Below are 14,756 nucleotides of genomic sequence, written 5' to 3' on the forward strand. Positions count from 1 at the left end.
TTCAGCTCGCATCCACGTGGCTCCACGCGCGGCCGTGTGGGCAGGGATGCACCGCGCTTGTTGTACAAAGGTATCCTTGACTTCAGTGTGCGGCATGCGCTGGGTTTCCCACTTGCCTGTAAGGGCAGAGCGGGACAGGACCCGGCTCAGGTCAGATGGCAGCGGTGTGTGGCACAGCTGTGGGGATGGCCTGGTGTGGCACCATGGGCGCTGCGGGCACCAGCCCTGCCCTGACAGGGCGGTTGCAGCCTGGGCATCTTCAGGCTGCACAGCCCCCCCACCCGAGCTGCCTGTCCTGGGCTGTGGTGAGCAGCAGCCGCCGCAGGCATCCTTCAGATAAAGAGGCCGCAGGCAACATGCCCCTTTATGAGTATTCACTCCTATGTTAATTAAACCCTGTCGAGACCATTAGCTGCAGCTGTTTCTTAACCAGTGAGGCCTGCAGACGGAACTGTTTTACTTCCACGCATCTTCAGAAACAAGGGCTTGTGAAGGAGAGAGCTGCTACCCCCCTGCTGGGCCCTGGGAGCCGGTGGTCTCCGCACATGTGTGCTGACCTGCTCGCTTGGGAGTGTCATGCTTCACATTAATTACACTCCTGAAACTGCTCCGATCAAGGTCAGACGCTGCAGAAAAATAAGATCCACATCTCCACTCTTCTGCCTGCATGAACTTAATATGCAGACCAACAAGTAGAAGACAGTAATTCAACTGAATACTCACAGTTTACTCACAGTTTTCAGACTGAGGAATGCTGTTCTTTGATTGCTTGTCTGTAAAAGAAAGTGTGGCTCTTACCTTGGGGATTCTTTTGTCTTCTCCGTAGAGCACGTTTTGTTTGTGTTAAATGAGGTCAAGCAGCTGAGTCAGAATTTTGTGCAGAGATCAGGGGAGTTGCATATAGGCTTTTTTTAATTTCAAGCTGTTAATTTTCCATTCATAAGCTGTTTATAATACAGGTAAGTTGTGCTGAATCTTTCTTTCATCACGTTTGAAATACATGATGCCATGTATATATATATTGGGGGACATGCTACCGCAGGTGCCCTGTAGTAGCTTATACTGTAAGTGATCTCATGGATTCAGTGTTGTGAGGTATTATTTGTTTAAAGGATATTTAAATCTGTTCCTTAAGTTTTTTTAATTGCTGTCTACAACACAAAAGGCATATGCATTTATTTGCTGTGAAAGCAGGGCCTTACACCTCAAACATGATTTTGTGAATAACACTTCTACTAGGCGCAGATGCAGACATCTTATTCACATGTTAAAATACTCTATGACACTTGGTGTTTTCAAAGGGTCATATTAGACATCTTGTTTTTAAAAAGTGTTAATTTCTGTCCCTAGGCACTGTACAGACGTTATTTGCTGTGTGATCTTCATAGTCGTCATTCTGGGTTACATTGCATTGGGAATTGTGGGTAAGTAAACGCAGGTATATAGTGTGTTCTCATACACAGGGGAAGCAACTTTGTGAGTGTTAGAATTTTTAACTGAATTTTGTTTATATCTGTGTAAAGCTTTCCAATCAATAAGCAGTGCGTTGCCTAGAAGCAAATAATGACTTAACATTCAGTGTCTGTTGTAATTAGGGAGAAGTTCAAAACCACATTTACTGATGAAAAACTCGAAATCGTGTTCAAGTGAAAATATATGGTTTGATAATTTTGCTATCATAAAGTAACTGTAGTGGAAAAATTCACTGTCATTTGTCATTAAACCAACAGCAAAAGTTAGAGATAATCACTTGTTTTGGAAGGCTTTTGGTTCTGTAAAATATTACTGAAAGAACCGATGTGAGCAGTAAGGAGAAGTAAGAGAAATTACTTTATTCATTGTGGGATACAGAGTTGTTTGTGCATCAGGATAATCATTAATAATAGCTATTTTATTTTGTTTGTGTGAGAGTATTGTATGATTGCCTGTGTGTAAAAGGACAAATGGTGCTGTAAAAGTGTACTTACTGTGTCTCTGCACATGTGTCTGAGCTTTTTCAATTTGCTTTAAAAGATTGTTTTGGCCAAAAAATCTTTTGCAAAAAAAAAAAAAAAAAAGCCATTAGTTTTCTTCATAATTATGTAATATCATTTTCTGTTCTGTATAGAGAAAAGGTTGTGCAATCTCCATCCTTGGGGATATTCAAAAGCTGTCTGGATGTGGTCCTGAGAAACCTGTTCTAGGTGACCCAGCCTGAGCAGATGACCTCCAGAGGTCCCTTCCAACCCAACCGTTCTGTGAAAAGCTATCTTCTATAGTGTGAAAAGGTGACTGTAAGCAAGACTCTTTAATATAGGTGATTCCAATAACTGAGAGAATACTGTACCCTCCCACTAAATTGTACAGTCACATAACATCCTCCAATACAATGCTGAACTGTCTCCTCTGACTTTGCCAGTAGTAGCTGAGCACTGAACAAATTCTGAAAAATTGGTTCTCTCTCTCAAGTACCAGGAATACTCTTGTGTGTATTTTTTCTTTCTCTTATTCACCTGCACTTACTGCTTCATCATCAACCATTATGTCTTCAGGAAGACAGAGAAGTGAGGAAGCAAATGGTATATACTAGCAAGTGAGAGGGGCATGGAGGACCCTTGCAAGGAAGTGTGAAGCCTGCAGTAGGAAGCAAACACCAGGGTAACAGGTGGATAATGATGCTTGCAGGTGGAAGAAATTACTTATTTTCAAAACCACTTTGTTTTTTTCTTGTTTAATGTCTTTGAGCCTCTGTTTCCCAAAAGTGAATGATAACTTCAGATCTATAAATGTAAGAAAAGTGGGCAGAGCAAAAAGTGAATTCAGAAGCTATCAAGCTGTACTTGATTTTATACCATACTTCTAGCAGTAGAGGATTCTCTTTGGGATTGGATCCAGGAAGAAGGTCCCTAACTGTACTGCATGGCATGATTGTGCAGTCAGCTTCAGACTGACTTAAAGTGCAGTCCTTTGACAGTTTTTTCACAAGTCAGTGTCTATGATTGTGATGCTTAAGTTAACATCAGTGGCATCTGTGTGGAGACAAGTCCAAGATCTCTTTGTTTTGTAGCCACTACTGGATTCTGTATATGCAAAATGCATCACAGTTCTGGCTACTGTTTGGATCCTATGGGCCCTTTCCTTTGCTGTGGAATGAAGCATGTTCTTGCCCTTGTGGCCTAATTGAATTGTTCCCACTTTGTTTAATTCCAGATTGACACTGCTGTTTATTTGACTTGTGAAAGTACTTGGAGCAGAAATAGTCATGACTCCCAGTTACAGGAGATTGGAGAGGGACTTACCACAATATGCGTGCAGTATATTTCTCTGCTTATTAAACCTGCTTTGGAATAGCCTGAAGAAAAATAGGTGAATTTTTAGTCCTAAGAAGCAACAGTGGCTGCTGGACTGTGCACAGCAGCTGTTGCAGACCTGCTGTGCCTTCCACTTGGTTCTGTGAGTATGCCATGTCTGAAGGACATCCCTCTAATGTCTGTCCTCCTCTTCATTGATGTTCTGCTCTCCTGTCACTGCTCAAATGCAAAGCCAGAACTGAAGAAGCTGGACTCAGATCAGAGGAGTTGTTTTCCTGAGCGTACAAATGCTCTGGTGACTGATGACCTGCCCTTGTGCAGACAAGCAGTATTCTGAAGTGCTGCTACCTGGACAGAGGGAAAGGAGAGCACTGGAAGTTTCTAGCTGTACAGTATTCTTGTGCTGCCAGATTTTGGCGCTCTTTTCTGGCACTACATAAATCTTATTTTTTTGGCTAGAACTCTATGTCAACTTTGTATGTGCATTTTCCAAAGAATCCCATATGATAGATGTTGCAGAAGTGGATAGTAGCAGAAGCAGACTGGCCAGTTCCTCGCTTCTTCATGACTGTAATCTCAGACAATGCAGTTACTGTGATGTGAGACACTGAATCGATCATATTCCCTGCTCTACACATGCAGTAGTTTCCTACTGGACAAAAGGAGTCTCAACAGCCTTCTCTTGCAAACCTTATCAAGTACTGGCTAGAATAGAACCTATTCCTGGAACTAGATACCAAATTTGTAGCTGGTGACCTTTTCTGCCTTTCTTACAGAGATCTGAATTTTCAACCCAGAAACATTTAGTTCAGCTCCAAATCTATATCCATGTGGACCCTGCTTTTCATCTTCCTTTGTACTATACTTCAGCTATTCTTTTTACTCTTGATTTATTTGTAAGTAAAAGATGAGATCAGCTTTGGTACAGTTCCAGAGGCCAGCCCTGTACAAAACGCATGAGAGTCAAAGAAGTTCACATTATGAAAAAATAGATTATAAATCAATCCTTAGTCATGAATTATGCTTTATGGTTTATTATAGAAAAAAGATAGATTGCCACAATTTCTTGAATATGTGTGAATACCACTTTGGTTCCCTGTTTGATTTGGCTTGAGAAATAAGCAATAAATGCAGGTTCATCATACAACTGCTATGACTTAAAATCTAAGTCAGATTTTGCCCTCAGTATTGTAAGTATGGCTCACACAGACTTCAGCTATATATGTGCCGGTGAAGTAGAATGTTTTTATGTTTCAGGGGGGTTGAAATGTAGTCTGAGTAGAAGGTAATCAATTCTCCTTGAAAGATGAAACTCAATTATGTTTGATACTAGCCTTTCTTAGTTCTACTTCAGCGATGGCTGCTGCTGAGTGACTGCATTGAATAGAAGTAGTTGTTCTATTATTTACTTTCTTATCATGCTTTTAACTTTACAGGTGAACTAACAGTGCTAATTTAACATTCTGTGTAGTTTTACTTCCTATGAAACTGACTTAACTCTGCATGTTTATTTCAGAGACACTTGGCTTACCCAGGCGATACCTTACAGATATTCAATTTCTTAATTTAAGATTATTTTAATTCAGAAAAGTTCACATGAAAGGCAGCAAATAAGTTATTCTGGAAAAAGAGTCTCACATTCCAAAGGACAGGTTAATACAAAGTAATAACTCTTGTTGTATTGCTCCAAGGGACACTTAACACAATACCAGTGTTATCCACAGGAATTTACAAATTCTGTGTCATCTGTTCTATTACCTGTTTCAATACATTAGTAAATTGATTGTGTTAAAAAGCCATAAGAACAATTTGGCAGGTCAGTTTCACCATACATTAAAACATTAGAATCATACCTTTAAGGGAAGCAAAATAATTATATGAAGGACTTTGAAAAATACACAGTAGGGGGAATGAGACAGTATAAGCAGATTGGCTGTTCATCTCTAAGTATCACAGGATGCCATTGTTTTAATCACATTTGCTCCTTGACAGGGAGCTTTCCAGCCTTTACAACCACTGACATAGCCCATAGACCATAGAAAAAAAGGAGTGCATCTGACAGACAATTAGTGACAGACATTCGCTATTTTTGATACTGTCCATGTGTGTTGGCTGCACATCAGTAAAAGGGGTGGCATAACTGCAGGCCTCCCGAAAATGCCATACCAGTGTCATAGGGATGTTACGTTGCTGCTCTGAAGGCTGTCAAGCGTAGTGTGGTTCAGCTGTTCTTTAATTTTCTTTTTTAGCCCAGATGTTTGTGCCAGCACTCAGACTGTAGCCTTATGAGCATCAGAACATGCTGGAATAAAAATTGTAGGTGACTGGATTCCTTTTCATTTAGTGCTTGATAGTGAGTCACCAATAGTGCAGCAGAACATGCAAAACATGGTGCTACTCTCTCAGTCTAGTTCTTGCAATAACTTTCTTCCCTCGGTCAGTGGTGTTGAGGTAGGTACTTACTCTTCACTGACTAGGCCAGAAAAATTGTGTATTTATCCAATGGATTCTTTCACTGTCATTGCTCTAAGCTTTCGAAGAAGGTGACAGAGGATTAAGTTCCTTAATCTTGATCGTTAGCCCTGGCACAGGTGATGAAAGAAGCTGAGTATTTTCTCTTCTGTTGGTCATTTCCCTTCTCTTTCTGCTGCAGAGTTAGTTAAATGCTAAATGTGTATGCTGTAAATCAGACCAAATTATTTTTGTTTCACTGTGGAATTTAGCTGTGAGGCACGTTCCTCCATCCACCCAACAGCTGATCTCAGTGATAGAATTTCACAGTGTGCTAAATCTATTTTCTTAAAAGCAGCTTCTTATTAATACTGTTTTATTAAAAATATGACTGAAGCCTTAGGCGCACAGGACAACTGTTGCCAAGCAGGAGTAGTCTTAGGCAATTTGATAATGGCAAAACAGGTACAATCTGAACAGAAATTTTATTCAGAAATGAGCAGTGTGGTCCATTGTTTATATTCTGCTAATTTCTACTAAATAATCGAGAAACACACTGCAGAAGATGAATGATTAAAATTGAGGCCAAGGATTGATGCAAACCCAGTGAAACCACGGGAGCCTTTTGAAATATTTCAGCAGACTTTGTGTTAGAACTAAAAAGAATGTGAGGAGAATACACTGCTCTGCCCATTTGACGGAGCTGGGTTTTATTCTTGTTTGCTCTGTTAGTCCACCCAAACAGGCTGAAGGAAGTAAGCCTGGGTCACATGGGCCCTCCTTAAGGAAAGAGCCATAATAAGACTGAGATGGCAAAAAAACCCCCGAACCAACATTATGTTGCAGTGTTTATCTCCTTTCTCCCAAGTTTGTCTGAGGAGTGAAAAGCAATTCCAGGTTTAATATGCTACTTAGGAAAGGGATATTGTTGGCAGTAGCAACTCCTTCCAAATTATCTATATGAAGCAGATACAAGTCCAGCTACTAAATTCTCGTCTGTACTTTGAATCTGGCATGGTGGGGGTTATCTCTACTGCTTCCTGTTTTGCTGGTGGTAAAGAAAAAATACAGCCAAATGTGAAAAATTAGTCCCTTTAATAATGTGCTAAAGTAATTTAGAAAAACTAATTTGGGGCTGGGAAAACACTGATGTGTTAGAGTCATCTAACATACAAGTCAGGTCTTTCAGGTCTGTATAGGCAGCTGATTTATTTGGGACCAGGCTTTCACTTGTGTGGCAAGTGAGATCATACTAAAGTAGCAGAAAAAACTCCCGCTTGTCAGAGTCATGGTGGAAGAAAGTGTACATGGCATAACGTGCAGCCTCATTGCAATCACCAGACAGCTCTCTGCTTTCTAATGCCATGTACACATATGACTCGTCAACCAGCCATAGGAATTGCTAAGAGAGAGCTGATGCCTCCTAAATGTTCCTGTAAATAATGCTACTGAAATAGGTAAGTAGGGGCTAAGAAATGAAAAAGTAAATGGGTTTTGACACTGGTGAAGCTCTTTAGCTTTCTCTGAGCATCAGCACACCACAATTAATCTGAAATGCAGTTAATCTGAATGTTCAGAAATTGGTACCAAGCAGCAGGTTAATTTAAAAACTCCAAAACACAGAAAAACTAATATTAGGTTAAAAAGAGCCAGCAGATTCATTTTGGTAGTCTAAAGCCATTCCAGGTGAAAGGCAGCATTACAGGTTCTCTAACTATTTGCAAGTCATTGAAGATATGTCGTGCATCTGTTCCGAACATTTCAACAGATTTACAGTCTGCTGCTCTGAGATCTTACATAGGTTCGGTCTCTACTGCACATACCGTTATTGTTAAGCACTGCTGTTCTTACCAAAGTGACCTTGAGGAAAATGACAGTTTCACAGATGACTAAATATAATGTCACAGAGTTGAGAGAAAATGGGGTAATTGCAAAGAAGCAAGCTCAAGGTGGTTTGCATAGATCAAAGCCCAAAGTGTATGCAAAGTGGGCTCCCAGCATTCAGTATATCATGCAAGAGGAGAAAGGTTGGGTCTAAAATCTTTTCAATACCTGTAATCTTCCCTACATAATACAAGTATAGGGAAGTGTTTGAGAGAAGTTAAATGTTCTTTTCTAACAGTTCTCTAGCAACCTGATTTTAGGGTGTCAGGGTAGTGATATTCTGGTATTGTATCTTACTTTCAGGCGATATTAAAAATAAATGAAATTTCCATTATCTAGGGTCAAAGAAGCAGTTAGTAGTCAGATTAGTTCAAAGGCTAGTCATTGGCTAGTCACGAAGGAGGCTTAGTCAGGTCTGCACAGTACAACGTAGACATAGCAATACCTACAGTGACAGCTGGTGCGTACTTGATCCTTAAAGGGAAATAATGGTGCAGGTGAAAATGGCTTGGAGAAGAAATCCTGCTTTGAAGTGAAGAAAAGTTCAGCATAAACCTCTCTTCCCATTCAGTACTGGGGCTCACGCTAGCAAATAATACATAGGTTGCCAGGTGCAGACCTAGTAACTGAAAATTGGGGCAATTGCCAAGCGAGAGATCAGGAAATGTCTCCATTTACAAAGTAAAGAGTTCGTCTCCATTCTTAGTGCAAACGGAGTCCATTTGGATTCAGGCACACCCTGTGCCTTTCTGTCACACACCCAGGTAATCCCAGTAATTCCAATGCCCTTGTAGTTGTCTGTGAAGGCTTAAATTTGTCTACGTAGTTACCTCCTCTTCTTTCCACTTTTAATAACTGTTACTTTTATGTCCGCTACATCATATTGTGGATACAACCTAGATAGATATGCCTTGAGGCAAAAAGTGAACTGGTTTGCTTTCTTACTGATTCATCCGTATCTTAGTTCAGTTTTGTTTGGTTTATATTTTAGTTTTTCATTAGGAGATCTACAAATCAATACTATTCAGTGGTAATCAACAAAGATTGAAATGGTACATTAGAGGTGATACATTTTCATACTAGGGCAGTTCAACTATTAACTGTGTACACTTGACTAAAATGTTAAAAGAACTGTGTATATTTGCAGCTTGGGTGCACGGCGACCCCAGGAAAGTAATTTATCCAACTGACAGCTATGGACAGTTTTGTGGTCAGAAAGACACCCTCAATGAGTGAGTACTAAATCCACTTCCATACCTTTATTACTCATGCACTGTGAATAAGATGTGAGTTTTCAAATCTCTCTGCCTGGTGGGGATTCTTGTGGGAAGTTGAAGAGACAGTGACACTCTTACTGTATTTATTCCAAGTAAAGTTCAGAAATAGATTAGTTGCTCAGGGCAAATCTAGACCCAAATTATTACTACAGTGAAGTTGTTTTCATCATTCAGAGAATAATTTTGGTAAAGTATCAATATAACTTAAAGATTGCATCACTAATTGCATGGAAAGTGACTAGCTGGCACAGCTTCTAACTGGCACAGTTTGGATAGTTAATAACTTACTAATTCGTCTGTCCACCTTGGGATAAGAGTAGTTCTAAAGCAGTGTAACCTGGTTCTTAGTTTTTCTCAGCATGCGCCAAGTCACAAAAAAGATCATAAGGAAAAGCTCTTGGTTTTTTCTGGTGCTTATCCATTGCTGGTAGAGAGCAGACCGAGTCATCTGGGAGACAGGCAGATGTAACCATACCTTCCCTGGGGCTATCAGCCAAATGGCTCTATATACTTGTCTCTGTTTCCCAGGGGGGTTTATATTTCAAATTGTGAGAGTTAATTAGTTTATATCAACAGAATACTTACACATGAAAATAGCTGCTCAGGAAAGAAAGATGTCGCGTCAATGTTTTCCCTGAAAGCAGAGAAACAGCTTTATGAACTAGAATTCAAAAGAATAGTTCGATTTTCCCCCTCACCTTCTCCCTTTTAAAAAGTCACCCTTTATGCCCTTCTCACTGTCAAGAAGCTGAATGCTATGCAGGAAGCAACACAGAAGCTACTGTTTGATAACAGCTCTTTGCTGCTTATTTCTTTTCCCATTTAGTTTTCTGGGAAACAATCTGAATCCACTGTCCAAGGGGTAGTTCAGAAGGGGAGGAGCAGGAGACAGGGAGTGGAACAGAGGTAGAGCTAGGACTTTATGTCCTCTCAAATTTTTTATGGAGGAAACAGGCTGGATAGTGTAAGACCTGTTCCACCCCCTGGCTAAGGTTCTTCACAGCACTTGTTGAGTCCGGCTTCCTGAAGGAGAAAAACTAGGACAAAAAGTCATAGTGTTGTGCATATTCCCCTCACTGCACCTCTTCCCTGCTTCTGCTTTCTGCTCCCCCCACCCCCCATTTTGTCCTTATCCTCCTTCTGGTCTGTAGGAAGTAGTGGACAAATGGGCTTGGGAGTCTCAGACGTAGAGCGTCCGTGCACTGTGCAGGATGTAGCCAGATGCTTCCCTCTAATTCTTACTATCTACCCCCACCCCCTCTTTATCTTTGTTACTCAAGCCTTCCCTTGAGTTATTTCTTACAGTGTGATTTCCAGTATTCACAAATGTCCCTCCATATATATGATTGCTGGAGAGTAATACAGCTTCTGAGACTGCATTTTGGCATTTATTTGCTACATTGAGGAGTTTCTTATAAAAGTATAAGCCAAAAGACACATAATACAACCTGCTAAAAAAGCAGGAGTGTTTATGGCAGTGGCCTGGGAGGACCCTCTGAACAAGTCCCTTTAAAAGTGGAGGTGTGGGATGTGCTGTCAGGACTTCGTTGATACCGTTGCCAGATTTTTCAGATGCCCTGAAAGTAAGCAGTGTGAAAGGCATAACCCAGGTCCAAAGTCCCCAAGGGCTTATTCTGAGACTTTCCTGGGAAAGTGATCGTGGTCTCTGCATCTTGAATCTTTTGCTTGGAACAAGCATTCCCAGCAGTCTCACTGAGGAATAGAAAAGAGTAGCTACAAACCAAGCCAACACTCACAGCCCAAGTTAAAACCCATTTAAACTCCAATGAATTCCATGCAGTCATGTTAATTCTACTGTGTGTTGTCATGTGAGTCTCTCTTAGGCCTCTTTGTGTCTCCGTGTAATCCATCCATTAATCTCCATGTAATCTTTAAGCTTGTTTTGCCTTCTACAGAGCAGAGTAGCCATGGAATACAATACCATTTCATTATAAAAAATACAAACCAGACTTTCAGTGGCTGTTTTCTTATGTATGTGTTTGGACTTTCTTTTTTGCTGTCAATATCAGCAAGTGGGCTAAGACATAAGGAAAAAAAAAAGATTCAATTAATTTAATTTTAAGCAGCTCACAGGTTATAAATACTGTCAAGAAACTATTGAAGAATGATGACATTTCAGTCCAAAATCTTATTCTGTTACTTTGAAGGAATAATAACTAACGATAGTGAATTGGTTTTGCCAGGATGCATGGTTTGTTAAACAGTGCGTAGTAGAACATAGCTCAGTGAAAACCATTTAACCTCATAAAATGTCAGGCAGTTGAGCGAATCCCAGTTTTAAAGGGAGCTTGAATGTGCATTAATGCTATGTAACAGCTTTGAAGGCACAGCCATATTCAGCAACTGGTGGGAACCATGTGCTGGTGGAAGATCTGAGCATACATCCTGGACTGGGGGATACAATGGAAAGATGTGGGAGCAGGACTTGTGCCAAGTCCACAGGTAGAAGAGGGCAGCCTTGTTAGCCCAAGCATGCTTCATTGTTAACATGCCCCAAGGCAGAGCTCCCTCTGTGCTGCGTTGCCACAGTGGGGTCAGCCGTAGCTCAAACGCCAGTCCCTGCCTTCTCTTGCATGTCATAGACCATAGCAGGGCATATGCATCAGTATTGCTTCTGGGGACACTGTATAGTCCTGGCATGGCTAGCTGACTAGTCTGGTGTAAAAAGGGCAGGACTGCTGCCATACCACCTTCACTAGAGCGGTCTGACAATTTTCTGACATAGCAAAGATTAACAGCATATTTTGCTGTCTTCAAAACCCAGGTATTTACATCCAGAGATCGTGGAATAATGTGTTTTCAACAAATGCAAACTGAGATGAGAGCTACCTCACAGTCCCAAAGTTCCAGAAGCCATCAAATGTGTGGATTCTGGGGTGCAAACCCATCAGACTGTCCCTTATTTATATCAAAGGATGTTTATCAGCATTACTAGCAGGTGCTATTATGATTCTGTTTCCTGGCCAGCTGCTTTCGATTTCCAACCATAAAAAGCTTTTGATTGATTTTGGTGCCACCTTCTGATCAACAAAAAATAGGCAGCTTTTACAGTGTAGCATTTGCTGATAGTGATTGTGCATGCAGTACATTCACAGTGTGTTCATTGTAAGCAAAGGGACCACAGTGTTTTTGCAGAGGTATTTTACAGACCTCACTTCTCAGAGCCAGGACTACAGATAGCTGTAACAGTGCCTAGGGTTGTTTCAGCTTAAAATCTTGCTGTAGAAAAAACTTTTCAAAACTAGCGTTCTTTAGAACAAATACTTGTGGTTTCAGAAATGTCTTGGCATGGAACGTTCAGGTTCTGCTTGGGGTTTGGTTTTTTGTCTTGTGTTTGCAATGTGGCCATTCACAGTAATAGAAATTAAATACAAATGTATGCTATAACAAGCAACCACATTTATAACATCAATTATCTTATATCCACTTCCATAGGAACAAGACCGTTTTGTTTTACTTTAACATTCTGAAATGTGCCAGCCCCATAGTGTTAATAAACCTACAGTGCCCTACAACACAGGTGAGTGAAATACAGAGATAAAATACTTTCCCTGCCTCTTAGTCGTGGTGCTTAAGAACTAGACATACGTTTGTTTGGATTTAAAAATTGATGTTCGTATCCTTCAGAATAGAATATGATTGTTTTATAGATGGTGTGTTGCACACAGTCTCTGAGGCATGTGATGGTCAGCAAAAATAAATAGAAGTGTGCAAGGTTGTGTATTTTGGATAAGAGTTGACAAAAAAAAGTCTGTTTAGTTAAATACAGCAATTTGCAGCTTATGATTTCGTCACAGGCAGCTATCCAGTAGTAATCAGTGTGTGTAGAAAATAATTTTGATTGATGTCCAGGGTTTTCTGAACTAGTTATGTTCAAGAAAATGTGCCTGTCCCCAGTGACAGGAGTATCTGGGTGTGGTTAGGGCCTATGGCACTTTCAAAAGTGAAGATTTTGAAAGCTTGTTCTTGCCTTATGCCACGATTTGTACTTCATTAGCCATGCTGCGGCTTCTTGTGAGGCTGTGAAATAAACACAGTCACTGAGGGTTAGAATTATGCTCCTGATGTTTCTTTACATGAGACCATTTTACTGACCTGGATGACGAACAACTGCACCACCAGTTATGTCAGCTCATCTTATGTGACAACTTATGGCATAGGGTAGGTCAGAGGAATTAGGTGCAAGGCTGCTGTGATGCAACTTTGCTGCCAAAGTAATAGTACTGTGTAATTAAACTGCAGGTGGCAGAGTATGGTCTCAGCCATCTTGGTAAACATTCAGTGAAGTCCAGTATTAATTTGGATGAGGGTTGTTATATGGTAACCAGTTTACTGATTACAAATGTTAATTGTCTATTTATTTGACTATCGTTTTAAAATGTTTCCCATTCCTGCCTGCCCTTACTCCTGATCCCTGTTCTTGATAGATGTTTCTGGCCTGTCAGTTAGTGTGACTGTATGGACTATTTGACACAGCTGAAGAGATGGAAATCTCCAGCCAGGAAGAACAAGAACCCTCTTAACGCTGACCAGTTGCTGTCAGAATGGAAACTTTCTGTATCAGCAGCAAATCTGCTTCAGAAACGCCCATCTGTCCACATGCAGACACTGACACTGTTGCCCTGCAGTCTTTAGACTCTGTTGCTGGAACAATTCAGCCTGTTCAGAAACACTGAGGTCATTGTGTGGGATTTGGCTGGTGCTGTGGTCAAGTTGGCAGTGGTCATGAATCAAGTAAGGTGAAATACTTGTTGAAGGAGAGTTTGGTGGAGCAGAGTAGTTGTTCTGTTTATTTTAAAACATACGATATCTCCAAAACAGAGAATGTTTGTCAGTGCTGTTTGGTGCTGCAGATGGTGAATTCTCTGGTCTTTTGTGCAAATGTTGAAGAAACGTTTGTTTGATAATTCCTCTTTTGAACCACAGGCAAGGTCTTTCATTCCTGTCCCGTTCCTATCAAATGACAGAAGAGAAAAACCCAAGAACCAGCACAGGAAGAGCTTTTGTTCTTGAGTAAGACTGTGGGTTCCACAGACAGCACATTTCAGTGCCTGTTCCATAGATGGGAAACTGAGGTTATAGTAAAGTGTACACTTGTTAGGCAATTGTTGTCCCAGCAAGGAAAAACTCTTGTGTTTTGGTTTTTGGCCATTGGGTAGTCCGTAGGATGTAGTACTGTAGAAAGACCCTCTTGGAGCATCTGCCCTGTTCTAAGGATTAGTACAAGATCTTTTTGCAGATTCCTTTAGGTGGATCGTATATGGTGAAATGCCCTTGAGGTAAAATACAGTTCTGTGCATGATGTCTCCCTGGGATAGCAGAGCTTTGCAAAGGGTGTTTGGGTAGCACAGCTTTGGAAACAGAGAACAGCCTTCTAGGAAAGGCTGAAACTTGCTAAAAAGATGGACTTCAAACTACCTCATAGTGTTCGGGAGCGCTGAGGAGTCAGAATGGATGTACACTTGCATGATTCCAGTGACCAGCAGAGCCTTCACAGTCTGTGTATTGGGGCAGCTGCTTCTCCATTACATAAATCCAAATCTTAACTTCCAAGTGGATGCATTTATCAAACCCCAGTCCTCATTTGATTTCTCACATAAATCTTGCTTTTAATGGCTGTACCTTGAGTGGCATGAATTTCGTTCCTGGCACATGCAGCCCTCTTGCTTTGTAACTAGGGGAGATTCATCATTAACCAGTACTAAAAAGTCACCTTTGAGTGATCTACACCTAACTTGACTTGAACAATCTCTGTGGAGGTCTATTTGACTGAAGAGGCTGTGTAGAAATATGGAACAATTTTAGCTGCATGATACTTTTTTTTTTTTTTTTT

The 14,756-nt window shown here is 40.7% G+C and overlaps 1 protein-coding gene across 4 annotated transcripts in view; it reads left to right on the forward strand.

Moving 5' to 3' along the window:
• The window catches only part of SLC44A5 (solute carrier family 44 member 5), a 96,374-nt gene that overhangs the window by 52,582 nt on the left and 29,036 nt on the right, over window positions 1-14,756 (forward strand). For all 4 annotated transcript variants that reach the window (XM_080406821.1, XM_080406820.1, XM_080406818.1 and 1 more), the window contains exons 3-5: window positions 1,351-1,424; window positions 8,773-8,857; window positions 12,359-12,443. In XM_080406821.1, coding sequence (XP_080262947.1) covers window positions 1,351-1,424; window positions 8,773-8,857; window positions 12,359-12,443 — 244 coding nt within the window. The remainder of the gene's footprint in view (window positions 1-1,350; window positions 1,425-8,772; window positions 8,858-12,358; window positions 12,444-14,756) is intronic.

This window comes from Falco punctatus, assembly GCF_963210335.1.
Source record: "Falco punctatus genome assembly, chromosome: 11".
NCBI classification, from domain to species: domain Eukaryota; kingdom Metazoa; phylum Chordata; class Aves; order Falconiformes; family Falconidae; genus Falco; species Falco punctatus.